The sequence below is a fragment of the Ascaphus truei genome, chromosome 1, assembly GCF_040206685.1.
Source record: "Ascaphus truei isolate aAscTru1 chromosome 1, aAscTru1.hap1, whole genome shotgun sequence".
NCBI lineage: Eukaryota > Metazoa > Chordata > Amphibia > Anura > Ascaphidae > Ascaphus > Ascaphus truei.
This window is the reverse complement of record NC_134483.1, coordinates 118,321,501-118,344,892: the sequence shown is the minus strand read 5'-3', so window position 1 is coordinate 118,344,892 and position 23,392 is coordinate 118,321,501. Positions and strand designations below refer to the sequence as shown.

Below are 23,392 nucleotides of genomic sequence, written 5' to 3'. Positions count from 1 at the left end.
CGCCAGTTGCTGGTTGGCATTCGCCTGTTGCTGGTTGGCATTAATCTCTTGCTGGGCTATTAGCAGCTGTTGCTGGGCTGCATTCGTCTGCTGCTGGTTTGCATTAGTTTCTTGCTGGGCTATTAACAGCTGTTGCTGGGTTTCATTCACGTCTTTCTGGGCAGCGACATTGCGTACCAGCGCACCCACCACGTCTTCCATCTTCTTTGCAGAGGATGAAAAAACTTTTTTTTTTTTTTTTCAAAGTTCTTCAACCCGCAGACCCCCTAGTGCTCTGCCCGCATTCTCCACCATATGTGACAAACGGCTTACTCCGGGGCTCCGTCGTTTGTCCGGGACTGTTTAGAACACGGTCTTTTAGGGTAGGTTAAATGATGAGGCGTCACGTACTGTTCCTTTAAACAGGCTATGCCTGGTTTATTCAGTCCCAGGCACTGAGACTGCCACAGTGCATACAACAGAAAACAGATCAAAACAAAAGCTGCTCACCTGAGCGATAACTTAACTTAGATATCCCTGACTCAGGGTTGGAAGTGGCTTTTCCACTTCCAACATCAAAACACGGTACTTTTGCAGTCTTACACAAATGAACAGAAAGATTGAACCTGTTTGGGGAAGAGGCTTCTCCCCTCTGTAGTTCAGCAGCCTTCCAGCCTCCTGGCTCTTGTGGGGAGACCAGAGCAAACAGGAAATCAGTCTTTCATACCTGATTCCTAATTAGCATGACAGGTGACAGAAATCAGGCAGCAGACAAACTCTGGTCTGGATCTCTCATCCCTCAGTTCCAGCGCTTGCCAAACTGTGGGATGGAGTGTATGTATTATAAGGCTGCACTCCCAGGCCAAACAGGATAGAAACTGTCTAGTATCCTGGGAGCCCTATATACGGAATTTATTACCATCCCCTGGTTTCTGTCACACCTGATATGATCGAATGTTTTGATTTTTCTGTCATGACCCTCCAGATCTCTAATCCTATTGTAGCCCTTCTGTCTCCAGATTGAGATATTACAGATCCAATAGACCCGGAGCGAACTCAGGATTATTCCATATGGGTGTCACCATGGAATGTTTTGTCGTGAGGGAATGCCGAATTTTCCTAGACTCCCAGATTGACACTGAGTTGGTCACCGAGGAGAGCGGCATGGCGGTGAGTTTTCGCGCCGTTTTAGGTAACCAAATTAAGCTGCTTAGTTCCAGAGGTGCACATGCAGCATTTTCTAATTTCACCCATCTTTTCAACTTTGGGTTAGATTGCCATTGTACAATCTGACTTTATTGTGCCGCCTTGTAATATGAAACCAGGCAGGGTACTGCTAGGCCGCCCGCCGCCACAGATCTTTTCATATTCAATTTACTTACTCTCGGTTTTTTACCTCCCTAGATAAATTTGGAGATTTCAGATTGGAGTTAGTGCAAGTCCCTCCATCTGAGTGGCACTGGAAGAGTTTGGAAGAGGTATAATAAACGGGGGAGTAAATTCATTTTGACACTATGGATACGTCCGATCCAGGATATCCTTTTGGATGTCCACTTCCGTAAATCAGATTTTAAGGTCCGAATCAGGTTGGGGTAATTTGCATTGTACACGTCTTTTACAGTTTTGGTGATGTGGACACCCAAGTATTTTATGTGGTTTTGTTGCCAGTTAAATTTGAAATTCAATTTTAGTAATTTCTCTATGTGTCTAGGGAGGTTGATGTTGAGGTCTTCCGACTTGGATTGATTGATTTTGAAGCCGGAGACCTTAGAGAATCGGTCTAGTAGGTCGAATAGGTTGGGTAGGGAAGTAAGGGGTTTTGTGATAATCAAGAGGATGTCATCCGCATACAGGGCTGCTTTATGGGTCTGGGAATATGCGTTTAACCCTGAGATGTCTGGGTTTCCTCTGATTTGCGCCGCCAGTGGTTCGATACATAGGGCAAATAAAAGCGGGGATAATGGGCAGCCCTGTCTCGTGCCACTCTTTATTTGGAATGGCAGAGAGGGGTAGCCTTGGTGTATGACCCTGGCGGTGGGGTTAGAGTACAGCGACAGAATCGCCTTGCTCAGCCGATCTCCAAAGCCAAATCCAATCCAAAGCAGAATCCAATCCTCTGGCATCCTTCCTGATATTTTCAGTGACCATGCAATAGTGTACTGTGTAAGGGAAATTAAACCGCCCCATTCAAGCCCTAAAGTTCTCCTCACTAGAACATTTAAAAACTTTAACCCACAACAGTTTCTGGATAACCTTACCAACTGCCCATGGCACAGAATCAATTTAATTCCCGACCCTGACTCTGCACTCGACTATTTCCAATCCGAGTTCTTAAAACTCTGCGATACCCATGCTCCACTACGCAAAATAAGGGTACGGGGGGCCCACCTTCCATGGGTTACACCTGACCTTATAGCACTCTACCAGTTCAGGGATGCCTTGTGGAAAAGCTACAAAGTAACTGGCACTACCAAGGATCTCAATCACTACAGATGCCTGCGGAACATGTGCACAAGGCAAACAAGGTATGCAAAAGCACAATATTACTCTGACAATCTCCACCAAAATACATCAAACCCAGCGAACTTCTGGAAGGTTATCAACAATATATTCCAGGCTCCTAACTATCAACAACCAAGTAATATCACTAAGGGGGATATTACTCTAACAAACCCCACTGACATTGCAAATGCATTCAATGATTACTTTGTGGGGTGTGCCACTAACTTATTAGCGAAACGCATCACAAACCCCAAACCTGAATCTCATCCTGGGAGTACTCCTATAGTCCCACCCCCTCCCAACACTGCCCACAATTTTCAATTTAGCCCAGTATCTGAAGAGGAGATTACACAAGCGCTCCTCAAACTAAAACTAAGCAGCCAATGTGGACCCGACTTACTACAATCTAGGTTCCTACGACTTGGTGCCCCAGCCATTGCCAAACCAATTGCGTCCATAGTCAACTCTATCCTGTCTGCAGGCCATATCCCTAAGACCTGGAAAACTGCCAGAGTTGTCCCAATCTTCAAAAGTGGGGACAAAAACACTGTCTCAAACTACAGGCCAATCTCACTTCTCCCAATTCTATCCAAAGTTATGGGAAAATGTGTCCACTCCCAATTAAGCGATTTCTACACCAAGACAAATTTCCCTAGCCAATTCCAGTCTGGGTTTCGTCCCAAACACTCCACCGTAACTACCCTGCTAAAAGTTTGCAATGAAATCCAGTGTGGAATGGAATGGGGACTACTCACTGGTGCAGTATTCCTAGATTTTGCAAAGGCTTTTGACACAGTTGATCATGTTATCCTGCTTAACAAACTCCAGAGCTCTGGAATAGGGAAAAATGCTTTAAACTGGTTTCAGTCCTACCTATCAGGAAGATCCCAACATGTGTCCATCTCAGGCTCTAACTCCAACCCCCTGGATATCACCTGTGGTGTACCGCAAGGCTCTGTTCTGGGGCCCCTACTCTTCTCAGTGTTCATTAATGATCTTCCCACAGCTTGTAAGGAAGCCTCAATACACATGTATGCAGATGACACAATCCTGTATGCACACAGCCATAGCCTCTCTGACCTTCAACACATACTTCAGTCTGACTTTTTGAGACTCGAAAACTGGATTTCACAAAACAAACTGTTTTTAAACACTGACAAGACTGTAACAATGGTATTTGGGACCAAGACTAAATTTGTAAAGCTTCCAGTGACTGAGCTCCTGATTAGAACCAACGCTAACACCACCCTAACACCTGTCACTAGTTTTAAATACCTGGGCTTATGGTTTGACTCCCACTTAACATTCGGGATGCACATTGATACCCTGACAACCAAGACCTATGCCAAACTAGGGGTACTTTACAGGAACAAATCCTCCCTAAGTCTCCTGGTCAGAAAGCGTATTGCACAGCAGATGCTAATGCCAATTATTGACTATGGAGACATAGTATATGGCTCGGCTCCTCAAACCCACCTTAGCAAACTTGACACCATCTACAATTCAATTTGTCGTTTTGTTCTCCAATGCAACTACAACACACATCACGGCGAAATGCTCAAAGAACTAGATTGGTCATCACTAGAGTCTAGGCGCAAAGTTCACCTTTCCTGTCTCACCCTCAAATACTTTCTGGGCAAGCTACCCAGCTACCTGAACAAGCTCCTCACCCCTACCACATGCAGTACCTATCACCTGAGATCAGACTCCAAAAGACTATTCATGGTCCCAAGACTCAACAAAGTATCCGGACGTTCCTCCTCCTCCTTCCGTGCACCCCAAAACTGGAACAACCTACCAGAGACTCTCATATCCACCACCAGCTTAAGTTCTTTCAAATCTAAGGCTGTCTCACACTTTAATCTGGTCTGTAACTGTTTCATACGCTCATAATATATATTTTCTTTAACTGTGCATGCAATGTCTTGTATATAATGTATACCTTGTTCATTTATGTAACTGTATTTGTAACCATGTATTATTTTGTTTTACTCTGTGCCCAGGACATACTTGAAAACGAGAGGTAACTCTCAATGTATTACTTCCTGGTAAAATATTTTTATAAATAAATAAATAAAATGTTGTAAGCGTCTCTTTAAAATATGGCCAGTCTATCCTATCGAAAGCTTTTTCTGCATCCAGACTTAACAACATGCTTTGAGTTGCCTTACTATTTGCCAAATCCAACAGATCAATAAATCGTCGTGTATTATCCGCTGCTTGCCGGCCCTTGATAAATCCGACTTGATCTGGGTGTATAAGTCTGGGTAGGATGAGACTAAGTCTATTGGCCAATAATTTAGCGTACAATTTAACATCAGTGTTAATTAATGATATAGGCCGGTAACTTTTGCAATCTAGTGGGTCTTTCCCAGTTTTATGAATTAGTGATATTGACGCCTTTAACATCTCCTTGGGGATGGGGGCTCCCGCTAAAATTGCGTTAAACACGCGGAGCAACTTTGGGGCGAGTAGCTTTATAAATTTCTTATAGTAAAGCCCTGAGAATCCATCTGGCCCCGGGGCCTTTGATGGTTTCAGTTCTTTAATGGCCTGAGATAGTTCTTCAATAGTGAAGTCAGTATTCAAGGCTGCTCTATCTGTGTCCGTCAATCTCCCTAGTTTCGAGCTGGTTAAGAAATCTCTTAGGGCACCGCTCGTTATAGAGTTATGTGCCACTTTTTCACCGTTATATAGTTTTTCATAGAAGGAGCCGAATTCGTTTACTATTTTCTGAGGATTAGACGTGGGGGTACCAGATTTTAAGCATATAGCTTGGATGTTATACTTAGCTTGCCTGTCCTTTAGCATGCGGGCTAGCATTGTATCCGGCCTGTTCGCTTTCTCGTAAAATTTTCTCCTTGACCAACTCAGTGAATTATCAGCTCTGGAAGCTAGTAGCATGTTAAGTTCAATTTTGACATCTTTTACCTTCTGTAGGTTTTTAGGGTCTAAAGATTTTTTATGTTTCGAGGAGAGAGTCTGTAATTTGGTTTGGAGAGTGACAATTTTGGTCTCTCTCTCTCGTTTTCGTCTGGCTGTGATATTGATTAGCGTGCCCCGCAAAGTTGCCTTATGGGCTTCCCATAGCACTAACTGTGAGGTGACAGAGCCTGTATTTATAGTAAAGAATTGGTCTATCTCGTTACCAATAATATCACAGATCTCGGGAATTTTTAAGATTGATTCATTAAGTTTCCAATTCGTCCCGGGTCTATCAGTTCGGATATTGTTGCACCTTAGCTCTATTGGCGCATGGTCAGACCATGAAATATCATGGATCCCAGCTTGTAACCATAGGAACCAGTTGACAGGATACAAAAAAGTAATCAATTCTGCTGTACGAGCCATGGGGGTGAGAGAAGAAAGTGTAATCCCTGTCTGCTGGATGTAATTCCCTCCATATATCTGATAGCTGGTTGGTCTTGAGGCCCCGGCGCAAAGATACACCCGCTCCTTTGTTGTGCTGACCTACAGCCCCTGACCTATCCAGGTGCGGTTGCATGACCATGTTATTGTCACCAGCTAGCACGACGCACCCTTGGGCCACTGAGTTCAGGGTTCTGAAAAACTTATCGAGAAAGATCGTGCTTTTCTCGCTGGGGGCGTACAAGCAAGCCAACGTGATTCTCTGCCCCCTAATTGCTCCCACAACAATAATGTATCTACCATCAATATCACGTTTAGTTAGCTGCACTGCGAACGGAATGCTGTTCCAGATTAATATAGCTACCCCTTGTTTTTTAACTGCTGCTGCAGATGTGAAAACCTGGGTAAAATCTTTGTCAAGATATTTGGGGGCACTAGATTTACTGAAGTGTGTCTCCTGCAAAAAAAGGATAGGGTAATTAGAGTGATTAGCAGTCAATGGGTAATGAAAAACATAAAAATAAATACAATTAAAAAATCTGAAAAAAGACATTTACATTACATACATTCAATACTTTAGAAGTCTTCGCCCTCCGATTCCCAGGGTATCAGGAAGCTCTCGACCCGCGACGTTATCACTCGCAATCCGTCTCCATCCTCCTTGAAGAACAGCATCAGGTAAAAAAAAATCTTCTTTCTTTGATCTTCTTTCACCTTCTTCTATTTTCATCTGTCATTATTTTCTTATTTTCTTTAATCTTCATTCTTTCAATCCAGAGTACCCCATGTTAAATCCACAATGAATGTTGTCTTGACTTCTTCTTGAGCTAAAATGAGACGGAACAGGCCTTATATAGGACCTGCGACGTCACATTTTAGGGTCAGATGGTACAGCTCAATCTGATTGGACGCTGTATCATGTCCCCGTTTTTTTTTTTTTTTAAGGATGTGACGTCATCGCCAATGGAGGTACGTAAGATCCCTAAAACCACATGGCTCATATCACATGGTATTAGAGTCAATTCCATTGGTTCCTGTACCATATGATATGTCACATTAGTTAAAAAGGATGTGATATCACTTTAAGGGATTATGTCACTTCCTTTAAATTGATGGCCCATTGACTGCTAATGTATTAAGCTGTGCCCCTATAGGGTACAGATAAATACAGTGATAGGCAATGCATTTTTTGGCAAATACTGGTTTTGAATTATTGTTATTTTTTCTATTTCTGTTTATTGTTTTGATTACATTTTTTAGAATTTGGATGGCTTGTTTTTAGTACATTTGTGGATTGGCTAGCGGTTTTATTTCTTGATTTGTTTTGCTGGTTAGGTGTTTCTTTAATAGTTTTCTATTATTTTGGTATAATATAATTTTTATTCTTTAGCGGTTTTTGGTGTAAGAATAATTATATTGATGTGTAGTTGTGGCTTTTAAGTTCTAATATTATTTTTGTGGTGTTTAGATGCTTGTTTATTTCTTTAATTGTTGTGTATTGTTGTGCTGGACTGTTTTAATAGGTTGGCCATTGACTGCTTTAGTGGCTTATCATGCCCAAATTATATTGGTATGAAATACCACTGTGTCAATCAATGGGTAGAGGGTGGGTATAGTGGCCCTTGGGTGGGTGGTTAGGCCTCCTGGGTGTGTATCGTGGGAGGGTGGGTTAACCCCTTAATTACTATAGCTGTTATTAATCGCTATGGTGATTAAGGGGTTAGGGGCCATTAGAACACCCACTAAGGGCCAAATACCACCTTCACCCAGCCCCGCTACCGACAACAACCTGGGCACTGGTGGTTAACTCCTTCATTGCCTTTGCAGCTAGCCGCTAAGGTAATGAAGCTGTTTTTAATAAAAAATGTAATACTAGTGTATGTGAGCAGGGGGTCCCCGGAACAGAACCACGTTGATTTGAGGTCCGGGGACCCCCGGCTTCCAGAGATACAGGCCCCGTTATGGGGTGCCTGTATCTCCTATGCATTTAAATCCCATGGTCACGTGACGCGAGGCATTTAAATGCATAGGAAGTACCGGCACCCCATAACGGGCCCGTATCTCGAGAAGCACCGGGTCCCCGAACCTGAAATCAACACGGTTCTGCACCGGAGACCCCCTGCTCACGTACACTAGTATTAACATTTTTATTAAAAGCCTGCGATCGCTGGTGAGATATGCGCAGGAAGAGGCGTCTCTCCCTGTGCAGCTCTCTATGCAGCTAGGCCAGCTCGCTGCAGATCGCCGGGTGAGCCCTTTAGCGAGAGGCAAACATCACTTTGCTGGTTCCTCACCAGTTTTGGACATTTTGCTATCGCAGGTATTCGAGGCTTTCTGAATACCGAGATAGCAACGCACAACAAACTGGTGGCGTAACTGGCCCGGTGATTTTTTTTAATGAAGGCTACTAGAATAGGCCCCAAAGCCTTTCCCTAAACTTTATGCGTTTTTTTAAACAAAACTTTGTGAAAAATTACAGAATATTTGTGGAGAAAGCTATATTTTTACAGAAGCTCATCAGATATCACCGGTATAATTTATTATGAATTAAACAATGTTGGGGATCATTAATCAGTCTCCTGCTGGTAAAACTGAAGCACAAATACTGTAGCAGATTTGGTTCTTTTCAATGAAAAATTTGATTGATACTTTTGGCTTTTTTTGCCCCAGTTTTGCAGCTGGGAGGATTATTCTGACTTCCCTACTTATTTCCCAAAATTGTAAACTTATTCACCAAATGAAATAGCAATGTGTGGCGCTCAGTCACATGTTAAGCATTTCTAGACAAGGAAACTTCTCTTACCCAGACAATGCATCCTCCCATTTCCAATTAATCCGAAGTTGCACATGCAGAAATATTTGTTGTCTTTTTGCATACAGGTGGCATTTGCATGGCAAGTTTTACACACTTCTCTCGTAGATGTAACTGTAGGACAAAGAAATTATAATGTTAGCACCAGGACAACGTTCTGCATTCAGTCCATGTACACGACATCTTAAAGCAGCAATCCTATGCTATTTTTAGCTTTAGGGGCCCACTGGTTCTTCAGAGACTTAATCTAGTTGACGATGCTTCTGCTATGGAAATAAAAATGGTGCCAAATTCCATGCGTCTTGCCAGCCAATAGGAAGCTACAACATCAGAGGGATGACGTTGGGGCTTCCTATTGGATTACCGCAGGTGCCATCTTTGAAAATCCAGGAAGTAAACCAGCAATTTATCTGGTAAGCATCTCAAGAACCATGGGGTCCTCCGAGCGAAAGAAAATAGTGCCGTTCAGCTCCGGAGGACCCCCTGGTTTGTATTTTGTAAATAAAAACACTATGGAAAATAGGTGGAATTGCTGCTTAAGTCTAGTGCTCGTCAATGTTGCTGTGCGGATCTAAATATAATAAAACACTCAAAAAGAAGACGAAAATATGTTACACCAGAGTATTTCATGGTGTAAAACAAATTCAATTTTATGGAATCAGTTTTCAATAGTGAGGGACTTATGTATCAATTCTTAGCCTCTCTAAAGCGGCTCATTGCACCGTGATTGACCAAAAACTACCATGAATGGAAGTTTTTGCCTTAACGCAGTGCAATCAGCCACTTTGCCTTTTAAGGGGCTCATGCTAGAAACTTCAATCTAAGCGGCACTTTAAAAAAATCTATTTCTTCTCCCGTGATCGATCAGCAAAGATCCTACTTCCAGGGTTCACTAAATGGCTGACTTTCAGCTTCAAACAATCTTTCAATCAGTGTTACACGTATACAACAAAAAACAGACAGATGCCCAAAGCTACTTCCAATGTGACAAAAATACACAGTGCAATACCTATATATTCTCTTGAAAAAAGGGTCATTTAGTTTAACCCTTTGGCCAAAGCGTCTCACGCCTGCTGCCACTTTCAAGGCATAACCGTAGCAGGTCCTAACACTTCCTGGGTTTAAATTCTTATTAACCTGTATAATTACAGGAAGAATGATCACATTGGATCTGTCGTAACCTGGCAAAATGAAACTGACCTGCCAACTTCAAAAGTGGGGAGGGGCAAGCACACACCCATTAGCACTCCTTGTGACCTTATATACATACATATATATAGAAAACGGTAGTCAACTCAACAAGAGTAAACAAAGGCCAGCACTCAGTGATACATGAAAAAACCTGTATTCAAAGTAGACAGCAGCACAAACAAGACCTATATATATATAAAACACATCCTGACGAAGTCACATGACTGTGACGAAACGTGCGTTGGGACCCGGATCTTACTGACGACTGACGTCATCACGCACGCTGACGTCCACGAGCTCTCTAGCAGCAGCTCCAGCGCATGGTGCACTCTGTATACCGGAAGAGTATATTCACAAACATACGATCTGGCAGCTGGCATCTTCTCTGCTCATCTGTTTTCATGCTGTGCTTGTTACAACGGGGAACCCTTCGATCATACACCTTGGAGGACTGACATCTACCCGAGAAGAGTAACCATCAGAGATTTATTTCTCTATACTGCTAAATTATCTATTTCGTTTGTGAGTGTGCATTCAATGATTTTTTAAATTTGGCATTAAATTTTTAACAGAATTGCACTATGGGGCACGCGCTTCTCTCTCTTCTTTTTATATATATATATATATATATATAAATATATATATATATATATATATATATATATATATATTATGTGGTAATGGCAGGGTTTCCTCAGAGCTTGTTGGGTATCTGTGTGTTTATTAATCAGTGTTACACAGCAGCTACAATGCATCCTGATATTACTAAGGGAACATTATCTATTGTTACAGTTTGCAGCTCAAACTGCTGGAAATATTGTCAACAAATGATCACAAACAGGACAGTGTTATAAATATCTTGCACTGCTGGGGCAGTCTGCTAAAACCTGCTATAGAAATCAAAGGATGCTCAGTATATTAAAACACATTAAAATGGTATTAAGAGTTGAATAACATTTTTAAAAAGTAATAAGTATTGTATAATACTACAGAACTGATTTAAAAGAATCACATATAGAATATTGCATGATAGGCAGAACTCAAAACATGGAGCCATAGTGGTATCTACTGTATACTATACTGTAATGCAGACAGCGGTCCCGCAGGAAGGACATATATTTCTATATGCTTCAAGTGCCAAAACAATAAAGCAGCTACATTTTGTTGGATTCACAGTTTTTCAACTATGTATGTATTCATCTAAAAACAAACAATGTCTGCCCTTGTAATATTTCAAAGCTCTTTATATAGCCGAGTTCTTTTGGCTGTATTGGCCCAGGAGGAGTGTGGGTTCATTTCTGGTTTTCAAATCTGTGAATGTTTGTATGTTCGCCAACAACATGAGTATGAATACTGTATGTGTGTAATAATCTCAGACAAAACTAGGCACTTCTGGCAATGAACACATTTATTTATAAAATGTTTTACCAGGAAGTAATACATTGAGAGTTACTTCTCGTTTTCAAGTGTGTCCTGGGAATAGAGTTAAGAGGACAAATAATACATGGTTACAAATACAGTTACATAAATGAACAGGATATACATTATATACAATACATTGCATGCACAGTTAGAGATAATATATATTATAGGCGTATGTAACAGTTACAGACCAGATTAAAATGTGAGACAGCTTTAGTTTTGAAAGAACTTAGACTGGTGGTGGCTGTGAGAGTCTCTGGTAGGTTGTTCCAGTTTTGGGGTGCACGGTAAGAGGAGGAGGAGCGGCCGGATACTTTGTTGAGCCTTGGGACCATGAACAGTCTTTTGGAGTCAGATCTCAGATGATAAGTGCTGCATGTGGTAGGGGTGAGGAGCTTGTTCAGATAGGTGGGTAGCTTGCCCAGAAAGTATTTGAAGGCAAGAAATGAAAGATTAACTTTGTGCCTAGACTACAAGAACACAGGTTGGATGTTGTCATTGAAAAGCAGTTGTTTACTCATTGGTAATGAACAGAAGAGGTAACTTAAATATAATGAAAACCTGAACTGTTAACCGAATAATAAATCCATTTTGATTTTTCAATAAAGCATTATGGGGCACATACGTCCTGCTAAGCCATTATACCATATACAATCCCTTCAGATATCTCACATCCCATTCAAGTGAATGGGCAGAAAGGTGACTTAGAGTACCCTAACACCATATAGCTTAGTAAATATTGTTCTACTGTATATGTTTATTGCCCCGATTGTGGCTACACACCCATCCAATTTGTCTATTTTTTTGCACGTGATATTTCTGTTACGCATCACAAATCTGGCATCCAAACTGTTACAGCGGCTCCTCATTCATTTGCACACACAATCCCTTCCTGCACCATTGTATTCACTCATAAAACAGATTCTTGTCTAAGGAAATACTTTTGTGCTTTGCATAAACAACATCGGTTATTAACAGTATTGATGTAACGGAACTGCGTTAAATACAGGAAAGACCAGCTGTTTTCATCCAAAACTGCAAACATCAATCAGTGAAAAATATGCTGATAAGAACTGAAGACATTATATGGTGTGGTGTCAACACCACATTGTGTAGAGACCGAGACCCATAAGTACTAAATAAGTGAGACCCTGTCCCACCAAAGAGGCATACAACACATTATTGTACAAAGCAATGCATTGCAGACTCTTCAGGCAGCACATGGATTAATGTAATCACCTGCTTGGAGGCCCTCTCATTAATTATATACGTTATTACTGTATCATTTTATATATAATTTTCCCAATAAATCATTCATTTTTCAATTTGACTTTTATCAAATTATAATTGCTTTCCTCTAAAACATATGTAACTTCTGAAATATCGGGTTCCGTGTTTCTGAGTTTAGATACATTCTTTGTCATTAAAAATACATTACACAGTAAGACTGGTGCATAGTCCAAGCTTTACAGGTAAAGCATCTGAGATCCTATTTCACTCACACCCTGTCCCGTTTGGACTACTACAACCTTCTCCTAGTTGGTATTCCCTTTATCTACCTATCCCAACTCCAATCCATCCAAACACGGCTGCCAGACTCGTGTACCTCACTCACGGCTCTACTTCCTCTGCTCCACTATGAAAATACCTACACTGGCTTCCCATTTCCTCTAGAATAAAATGTAAAACCCTAGTCATAACTTACAAAGGTCTCAACAATGCTGCCTCCCCCCTGATACAGTATATCTCAGGCGTCACCTGCATATATATCCCTAAACGCCCCTTAAATTCTGCCCACGACATCTGCCTTTCCTCCTGCCTTTTGACCTCCTCTCACTTCAAGATTTCTGCTGTACTGGCCCCTCTCTCTGGAATTGCCTACTACATACCATCAGACTCTTCCCCAGCTTTCATACATTTATAAACTCCCTGAAATCTCACAATTATATTGAAGCCTATCTGGCATATCCCAAACATTAAACTCCGCCTCCATGCCTTCCAACCCCATTGGGACCAGCTCTATGGCTGGACCAAACTCCACGCTATGTAACACCCCCTTTCATCCCCACCCTCAAACCTTAATGGGATCAGCTGTCTGGCTGGACTATACTACAAAAAGAAAAAAAAGTGGGGGTTGTAACCAGGCGCTCCTAATTGGGGTAAGTGTACTTTCTAATACAAAAAATCAACACACGTGCTCGTGTCTTGTATAAGTGAAATAAACATATACAGTACTGGATTCACAAGTGTGAAAAACAATATTAAAGTGTGTGTAACTATTTAACCACCACCAAATAGTGAAAATAATAATAAGTGGTAATATATATATATATATATATATATATATATATATATATATATATATATTGCAGCTCTAAACCCTTTAGAGACCATCCTCAGGTCCAAGTTAGATAATTATGTCTTCCAGATAAGGGGAGTGCAGATTGACCACAACGTGGATACAGTATGTGGAATAAAACAAATACAAATAAATGGTATTACCAATTGTGACAAAATTATGTGTTTTTATCAAGGTGTGTTGGTCCCACTCACAAATGTTCCTTCTCCAAAAGGATGTGTCAGCATTTCATCCAGTGTTACTCGAAATGCAAAAGAAACTAAAAATAGTGTGGTATGTTGTAAAGGAGTCAAGGAGTTAAACTCTCTTTACAGGGCAGGAAACTACACTGGTGTCAGGTTTCATGCATGTTGTATGTGAAACTCCTGATTGAGCAAGGTGTAAAAGGCAGGAAATAACAGCATGTCGGGGGCCCTGTAGGAGTCTCTGTTAGAGGATCACAGATAACAGAGCTCCCGCCCGCAGGGATCAAGGCTTTATTCACCAGAGGATTTTGTCTGGGAACAGTGGGGAATCCAAAGCCCCACACAGCGAGAAGCCTGCAAAGAGATAGGGCAAAAGACTTCCTGGGAGCAGCAGGACTTCAACGCCTGCATCTTGAATGCCTGGAAAAATCAGAGACACCGGATCAACACTAAGATAAGACTTTATATATTGTTCCTTGGTCTCGGTTTATATTGTTTGCATATAATAGTGCATGTTTTGGGCTGGCAACCAGCTTAGCTGGCTGCCCAGTTAGAATGGGCTGGAGTGTTTAGTTAATTTCCCTAAAAGGAATAGGATTTTATTTTATGTTGTGTTTTGCCTTAAAGGGGCAGTAGCCCCGATGTTTTGTGGAGAAATAAAGCCACTCAAACATTATGGTTTACCCTTACATACAGCTTGTGGACTTTTATCTGAACTCACCTACAGGACGCTCTGTCACATATGTCTATAGACAAATGTATTGGAAATAAACAGTTCACAAATTCACACTCACATTTAGCACACTGGTATCGTGGATGTGAGAGATTGTTGTCGGAGGTCTGTGGCGTTCTCTGCCTCTACGTCACTTCCTGTAACGTCTCAACTCTGGGCAGATGTAGCTGTGCAGAGCTGTGCCAGGGCTCCAGACTCCGGTCCTCCACACTGTAGATTAAATGCGTTTCACTGGAGCTTCATCAGGAACATCTGGACTACGTATACTCCAATCTGATGTATACTCCATTCCACAATGAACAGCCACTTTAACTTTTGTTTCAACATTCTCTCATTCTCTCTAGATTGTAAGCTCTCACAAGCAGGTCATTACCCCTTAAGGTCATTACCTCTTTGCATCTGTTTTTCCTTATTTGTATGTAACTGTTTAGGTAACTATCAAATCAATGTACCCCCATTGTACCATGTTATGGAATATCTTGGTGCTTTACAAATAAGTGATATTTTAGCCCCCCCCACTCCCCCCAGGGACTACTGTGTCAGCTAAGGGGTTAATAGTGTTGGCTCACGCAGAGACACTTAGCAGGAAAGAAGTCACTCTCTCTGTATGCATGGTGACCAGTGATATCACCATGGGTGTATATACAGGTTTATCAAAGGTTCTAGAACTTAGGCTCCTGCGAGATACAGTTGGGGGAGCCTCACTGTTAAGTAAGTAAATAGGTTTCAGTGTATAAGTATGTGCTAGGATTGATCTGTCCTCGTTTGCTGTTTTATAGTTAGGGAAATGCCCTACATTAGCATTCGGAGAAATGGCCAAGATGAATACACTTATTCATAGTCAAGGAAGCATGTGACCAAAAGGTGTTCCCCAGAGAGGAACTTTGGGACATAGCTGGATAATCCTTACAGAAAGGCCCATAACTAATTCTGACCCAGTCTACCCAGAAACCGACGTGTCAGGATATTGATCCTGAGGAACTAGATGTCGGCCACAGCTCACCGGGGGCCCAATAGTAAGGGAACATTCTGGACACTATACAGAAGAGGGACAAGTCAGCTAACTCAGAGAGAAACAAGCCTCAGTACCTCCCTAGTGTATTAAGATGAGGGTACATAGGGAAGAAGCAAATACAGTAGTACAAACCCTGTGAATATATCAGAACTGTGAATATTGGGAAGTGTGTCTCAATGTGAAGAGCATTATCAATGGCTGTTAATAAAGCTCATTTTTGTACTATAAAAGTTCATGGCACTCATCTTTATTACAGCAGCATATCTTTGCCCAGCCTGCATGGATCCAGCACCCTGACAAGGTATGAGAGACTGAGCCAAGCCCTGTATGTAGTCAACAGATGCAAACTCCTTAGGAGCCGGGCAAGGAGGGTTCCAATAATAATAATAATAATAATACACTCAAATCATGATTGGCAGCAACATTTATAATGCTTGTTTTAATAATATTTATATAATATTTCTATTGGGTCCAGCAACAGCATACTAAATTTAACAATGTTTCCAGCATGTATGGTGTTTCTTCTGATAGATGTGACTAAACAAGTTGGTGATTAGAGTACACAGTATTACCTGGAATTAGATAAGTACACCGCTGACTTACTAAGGAAGCCAGGACAGCAGAGGGAAACATCTGTGCACCCTTATCTTCTTTACACTGCCGTTTGAATGAACGGGCCATCTTCCACATCTGTATAACCACTTAAAAAAAACATAGCAAGGACTTCAGGGAGGTGTGCCTACCAGATGGATGCTTAACTTTGCAGTTTCTATGCAAAGGTACTATTAACCTTGTTAAAAGTTAAAAAAAAAAAATGCTCCAAGAACTAGATTGGCTATCACTTGATTCCAGAAGCAAAGTAAATTTTTCCTGTCTTGCCTTCAAATACTTTCTGGGCAATCTACCCACCAATCTGAACAAGTTCCTCACCCCTACCATACGCAGCACTTATCAACTGAGATCTGACTCCAAAAGAATGTTGCCGGTCCCAAGTTTCAACAAGGAATTCATCCGCTCCTTCTCTTACCGTGCACCCCGCAACTGAAACAATCTACCAGAGACTCTCAAAACCGCCTCCAGTTTAAGTTCTTTCAAGACTTCAGCTGTGTTCCATTTTAATTTCGTCTGTAATGGTTACATATGACCACAATCATATACTATCTCGAATGTCCACAAATAACTGTAAATTGAATGTATAACCTCTGTTCATTTAATGTAACTATGTATTGGCATCATAGCTCCGTGCACAGAACATACTTGAAAAAGAGTGGAAACTCAAGGTATTACTTCCTGGTTAAACATTTTTAGAAATAACCATAACAAGTTGCTCTCTTGGTTAAAGATGTCCACTGTGAGTAAACCCTTCACTCACAAGAAGAAATGATCAAGAACTAAATGTATGCTTCAGCAACAGTGAAACTATACAAGTGTAGCCATGGCTGTTCCAAACTGCCTCTCTGGCCCCTGTCACGTAAGTCTTTAGTAGCTACAGGCTGTGGCAGGCTATCCTAGGGACATTGACTCTCCCTCCCCCCCTCATGCTGACTCTCTGAGTGGCGGTGACACAGGGTCTGTGTATAGCCAATAATGGTGCAGACCTTGCACCCTCCCCTTCTGGTGTCTCAGAGAGGAAGTGCTAAATTATAGGGAGTTCTCTTTAACCCCTCCTAGGGAGAGGAGGTGTTAGCAGTTTCCTCCAGGCTGAGGGTGAGACATGCTAGTCAGTTCCTCCTGGGGAGAGGGAGAGAGGGAGAGAGATCAGAACTGAGAACATGGCCTCAATATTATCAGAGGGCCAAGCATCATCCAGAGGTCTAAGACCCATCTCAATCTATCTGTTTCCGCTGCATGACACCAGCAGTGGCTGTTAAATAAAGCATCCCTTTTTACAGTATATACCCCTGCCTGAGTCTACAATCTATTGGGTAGGGGTATGGAAGAAGTCTGCTCTGGAGGGCACTGTCTCTGAAATCCTGGAGCCCGCTAGAGCTGGAGGTGCCGACACCCTGAGTGGAACCTAAAGCTCACTAAAAGCCTGTACTGTTACCCCACAACACCGCGGACACTTAGCTCTCCTTTACCCTCACAGGTATGACCACACCACAGACATCTGTAGCAAGCAGTACATCTTCCAGAGAGGGGGGGGGGGGGGAAACAGGGCTACACACTTTTCAAAAGACAGGTTTTCCTCCCTTTATATTAGTGATAGTTTACAACCAGTATGGGACACTGCCCCATTTCTACTAAATGATGCTATTCCATAAAAATTAATCAGCTGTAAGGTTTTTTCCAGCCACTGGAATTTGACTTGAACATAGCACTGCTCAGCAAACATGAGCCATTATCTTTTTTTTAATTTTTTCCCCAATTATTCTATATTACAAATATCTAACATACTTTAGAGACTCAAAAAGAACGATTTGTGCGCTCCCACTAATTAGGCTAAAATAGAATAATGATCTCATAAGTAAGGGTTATTTAGTTAAACCCTGTGGCCAAAGCGTTAAGCCTGCAGCTCTGTCAAGACATAACCTAATTTGCAGGTACCTACACTGAATACATGTAAAAATTGTCCCATGGACTAGTGAAAAATGTGAGAAAGCCCTGAGGGGGTTAAATAAAGCATATGCTTTTCTGAGTAGTGCAATTAAAAGCTGGCCAAGCGTCCACGATGGTATTGGGAAACAGGACAGGCTTTTGTTGATCCTCAGGCTGAATTCCGGTCTTTGGTGCAATGCCTCCAGTCATAGCAGGCTCCAGGGTTACTGGAGACAGTCCCCACCATGACAGTCTTCAAGTATACCCCTACCCAATAGACTGTAACTAAGGCAGGGGTATATACATGTAACGGGTACGCCCTCTAGCCTGACCCACCCAATCTCATATTGGCCCGTGTGGTCTAACCAGCCCCCATTACATGGTCGTGTCTGGTGGTGCACCTGTAGGCAACAGGACTCCTGAGTCTCCCGCATGATGGTATTCAGGGATTGTCAATCCAGACAGGTAGCTGAGGTAGTGTGTGCGAGTCCTACCTATATCACGTGCAGCGCCTCCACCTCATCAGGATCTATGCGTCCGCAGGGAGAGGGTCCTGATGAGGAACTCCTTCTTGGTGATGCCTTCCACTGGAGAGTAACTTCACACTCACACAGTGGGGGTATCTTTGAACAGGGCATCTTTATTGTTGATGTATGGGCAAGCTGCCCTTCACAGCCAGCTGTCTCAGCCGTACATATTTCTCTGCTGTCCCTTTGCCAGGTACGCTCTCCCAATGGAGTGGGATCCCCTCTCCCCGTAGGGAGATCACCCCTGTGCCAGGTCCCTGGACACAGTGTGGCTCTTATCAGCTTAGATGTAGAAATGGACCACTAGTTACTGCACTAGTGGATCCTTCATTCAAAACGCACTCCAACAACGCAGCAACACTAACTTTGGGCAGTTCTGTGCCTTATGTACTTCAGGAGCTGTCACAGCTCTGATGTCACTAACTGTGGACTCAGAGCATGTAGCCACTCCCACCCATACATGGGGCACCTCACCAGGGTGTGAGGGCAAACCTCCATGATTACTGCTGGCATCCCTGTAACTTACCAGGTTTACTTCCAGCAGGGGAGACAACTGCAGACCATTTTACATGCATGGCTACATACAGTAAAACAGGATCCTTTATTGGCATCCACTGCAGTTGTTATTTCAGCGAATGCATAGGGTTTTAGGATAGGTCCCAGACCTCTGGATGGTACCGGCCTTCTTGCAGTCTTGAGGCCTGGCACTCTGTTCAGATCTTTGGCTGCAGTCAGCCCCAGGAGGGAGAGACTACAACTGAATGTCTCTTCCCCAGCAAGGGGAAACCTGGACTGCATGTCTCTACCCCAGGAGGGGGAGACCTGGACGGACTATAATTTAGAATACTTCCTCCCTAAGGCACAGAGGGGGAGGGCACAAGGTCTGCACCATGATTGGCTGCACACAGACCCAGTTCACCTCCCCCATATTCACACAGACCCAGTTCACCACCCCCCCTGAGTGCAGAGAGGCAGCATAAGGGGGGGGGGGGTAAACCCCACAGGATAGCCTGTCACTGCCAGGGCCGCCAACCGGGGGGGACAAAGGATACTGGCATCCCGGGCCCCGTTAGTCAGGGTGGCCCGGGCCCCCTGCTCGGCCGGGCGCCAGTTAATTACATTTAAAAAAAATGGCGGCGATTCTCGTGGTCCCCGCGCATGCGCAGGGCAAGCAGGGTGTCCTGCCTGCTGCCTGTGGGCCTGCTCCCCGTTCCCCTGCTCCCCACGTGGGACGGTGGGGGAAGCACCAAGACAGGTCCCGCGCGTGCAACCAACCCCCCCGCCCCCACTCCCCACGTGGGACGGAGGGGGAAGCGCCAAGACAGGCCCCGCGCATGCAACCAAGCTTCCCCGCTGCCCACTTGGGACGGAGGGGGAATTGTCACGCACGTGCACAACCCCCGCACACGCAACCCAGCCCCCCCACCCCCGCTCCCAACTTGATACGGAGGGGGAAGCACCAACTCGGCTTCCCCCTCGCCCACTTCCTGACCCAGTCCGCCTTGCCCCCCCTCCAGCTGCCCACCACCCGCGCCCCCCTACCCCGAGCCCCCCTCCCGCCCCTGGCAGTTGCCGGTGATATCGGGGGCAATAGGAGGAAGTGTCTGGTGGCAAGGAAGCAGCACCCACCGGTCAAGGTGAGTAAACCGTCACCCACCCACCGTCACCCACCCACTGTCACCCACCCACCATCACCCACCCACCCAGTCACTGTCATCCACCCACCCAGTCAGTCACTGTCACCCACCCAGTCACTGTCACCCCCTCAGTCACTCACCCACCCACTCACCCACCCAGTCACTCACCCACCCAGTCACTCACTCACCCACCCAGTCACTCACCCACCCACCCAGTCACTCACTCACCCACCCAGTCACTCACCCACCCAGTCACTCACCCACCCACCCAGTCACTCACTCACCCACCCAGTCACTCACCCACCCACCCAGTCACTCACTCACCCAGTCACTCACTCACCCACCCAGTCACTGTCACCCACCCAGTCACTGTCACCCACCCAGTCACTGTCACCCACCGTCATTCACTGTCTCCCACCCACCGTCATTCACTGTCTCCCACCCACCGTCATTCACTGTCTCCCATCCACCATCATTCACTGTCTCCCACCCACCGTCATTCACGGTCACCCACCCACCGTCATTCACTGTCACCCACCCACCGTCACTCACTGTCACCAACCCACCGTCATTCACTGTCACCCACCCACCATCATTCACTGTCACCCACCCAGCCATCGTCATTCACCCACCCAGCCACCGTCATTCACCCACCCAGCCATCGTCATTCACCCACCCACTCACCCAGGCAGACAGGCACATGTCTTTTGTTGAAAATATAAAAATAAACAGGTTGCATTGTAATGTTTTTTTCTGTATCACAATAAGAAAACAGTTAAGTAAAAGTTGCGCGCAAAAAGATATTTTTTCGTGGTAGGTGCGCTATGGGTTTGGGAGGGGGGGCCCTGCTCCTTTCATTTGTCCCGGGCCCCATGATTTCTGTTGGCGGCCCTGGTCACTGTCTGTAGCTACTAGGACTTATGTGACAGGAGGCGGAAAGTATAACCTTGACCAGCCATGGCTACATTTGTATTCTGATTTAATTATCACATGGACACCAAACTCTGCATGTTTTCTGATGTTTGCAGAAACTCTGAGTTTAAAGATTCATATTTGTACAATTTGACAAAATAATCTTGTGGAATGCAAAACAAACTATGTCCACATGATATATGATCTCCTTTGTAATATAACATCATGGCTTGCATTGATCAGAATGAAAGAGAGTAAATGACCAGCGGTGATTCATTTAACTTATTACACACCCCAACGTTTATCATGCAAAGAGAGCACATAATACAATCAAGGCAATGCTCCTTTTTTGCTCTTGTGGATTTCAGATGTAAGAAGCTTGTGTAGGGATGTTTCTTATATATCCAATATAGATTGTTAACCTACTTGCTGCCAGAAGGGATTGTGAAGTTAAGCAGAGAGGTTGAGATTACCTCAATTCTGGCAGAACGTTTGGGCAGATAAAAAAAAATTTTTTTAAATGGACACAGTGATATATTCCATTAAACCAATGTGATATATTCCATTAAACGATATAATCCCTCCTACGACCACTCTCTAAATCGTAAACTGGGGACAAATAGCAGACAAGGTGCCTTGACACATTGGCACAAATGAGCACAATATGAAAATGCCTCTTGTTACGCTAGTTTTGCTTCAACTTTGCCTTTATGTATGTGATGGATGAAACAAATGAATGCTATGAAACTATGGCAATTACTATAGTAGAGGTGTCTTCACAGAAATGTATCCCGGTCTTTGAAAAACAAGAGGAAGGGCATTTAAAACACACACATATATAAATAGATGGGTGTGTATTTGTGGAGGACCCCAAGGGAACTGAGTTACCAAATCTTTTTTAAGAGAGCCTCGGAATTGCAGCCCCTTCTTACACAGTAGTCCACCTATTATCATTTGCAGCTGAATGGGCTAGAAGGTGTCTGACACACTACTGGTTTGAAAATATAGCATGTCTGTGTCTAGCATAGCACCTCCTAAAAAATATGGTACAGCAGGGCCCCGCTCATACGGCGGATTCCATTCCATGGCGCCGCCGAAAAGTTGGACCGGCGATTTTCGGCGTCTCCTACCCTGCTGCGCATGCGCAGACTTGCAGTCCCCCCCTTCTGTGCATGCGCAGACTTGCAGTCCTACCCTTTTGTGCATGCGCAAACTTAGCCGCTCCCTCTTCAGCGCATGCGTGAACTTGGCCGTCCCCCTTCTGCACATGCACAGACATGGTGGCCCCGTTCTCGGTACCGCCGCATTGGCGGATCGCCGAGAAGCGAAATGCCGAAAAGCCGGGCCCTACTGTATATTAGTGTCTGGCATAACACCACGTAGCAAATATGGCCCTATATATTGTGTTATAGACTGTACTGTAAAATACTGGCTGTGCATTACTATTAAATACTGTGCATTGTGATACATTGCAATATGTTCCAACTCTGGCACAGGTCAACTTTTTATTTCTGCTGCTAAGTAAACCTATAGCCTGTAGAGCTGAAATCTTAACAGCTCAGAATGCCCAAATAAAATATAACCGCTTCCTTTGCTTACTTATACAGTAACATCATTAGCGTAATTACATCAACGTGATGGTCATTGTTTTATAACTCAATCTCTGCTATATTTAGGACTTCCTCCCATCTCTTAACAAGCTTCCTTCTTGCCTTTCAGATCAGCAGGATAACCAGCATAAGAAAATATTTAGTCATTCAAGTGATTGAGGATTCAAATGAATTCCTTTTCCTGTACGGTGAGCTAATCTCCCATTGGGCTTCCACCATTCATCTTTTAGAAAAACATTCTATGGCTCAACTCCAGTCTGCAAGTCCCACAACAGGTCAGGTTTTCAGGATATCCCAGCTTCAGCACAGGTGGCTCAATCAGAGGCTCAGTTGAAGCCTGACACTCTGATTGAGCCACCTGTGCTTAAACTGGCACTGATTGAGCCACCTGTGCTGAAACAGGGATATCCTGAAAACCTGACATGTTGCTTGAGGTCTTGGTTTGAGCACCCGTACTTTAAAATATTGAACATGGTATCATTCAGTGTGCCAGACTGCATGAGTTAGATCATCTCTCATGGGACACTGTCTGGGAGGCCCAACCTATCAGAACGCTCGTGCAAACTTGTCAGCATGCATAAAGATTTGCCCCCAAACCACA

General features: G+C 43.7%; 1 protein-coding gene across 5 annotated transcripts in view; it reads right to left on the bottom strand.

Annotated features, from left to right (window-relative positions):
• Window positions 1-23,392, bottom strand: part of SUSD1 (sushi domain containing 1) — a 179,803-nt gene that overhangs the window by 148,081 nt on the left and 8,330 nt on the right. For 3 of the 5 annotated variants that reach the window (XR_012800399.1, XM_075593999.1, XM_075594032.1), the window contains exon 2: window positions 8,654-8,776. Coding sequence is in view for 4 of the 5 variants with exons in the window: in XM_075593999.1 (XP_075450114.1) it covers window positions 8,654-8,776 (123 nt within the window). In the remaining variant the exon portion in view is untranslated. Of the gene's footprint in view, window positions 1-8,653; window positions 8,777-11,281; window positions 11,331-14,613; window positions 14,758-23,392 lie in introns of those variants that run through there. The other 2 variants (XM_075594012.1, XM_075594022.1) reach the window with 2 other exon arrangements.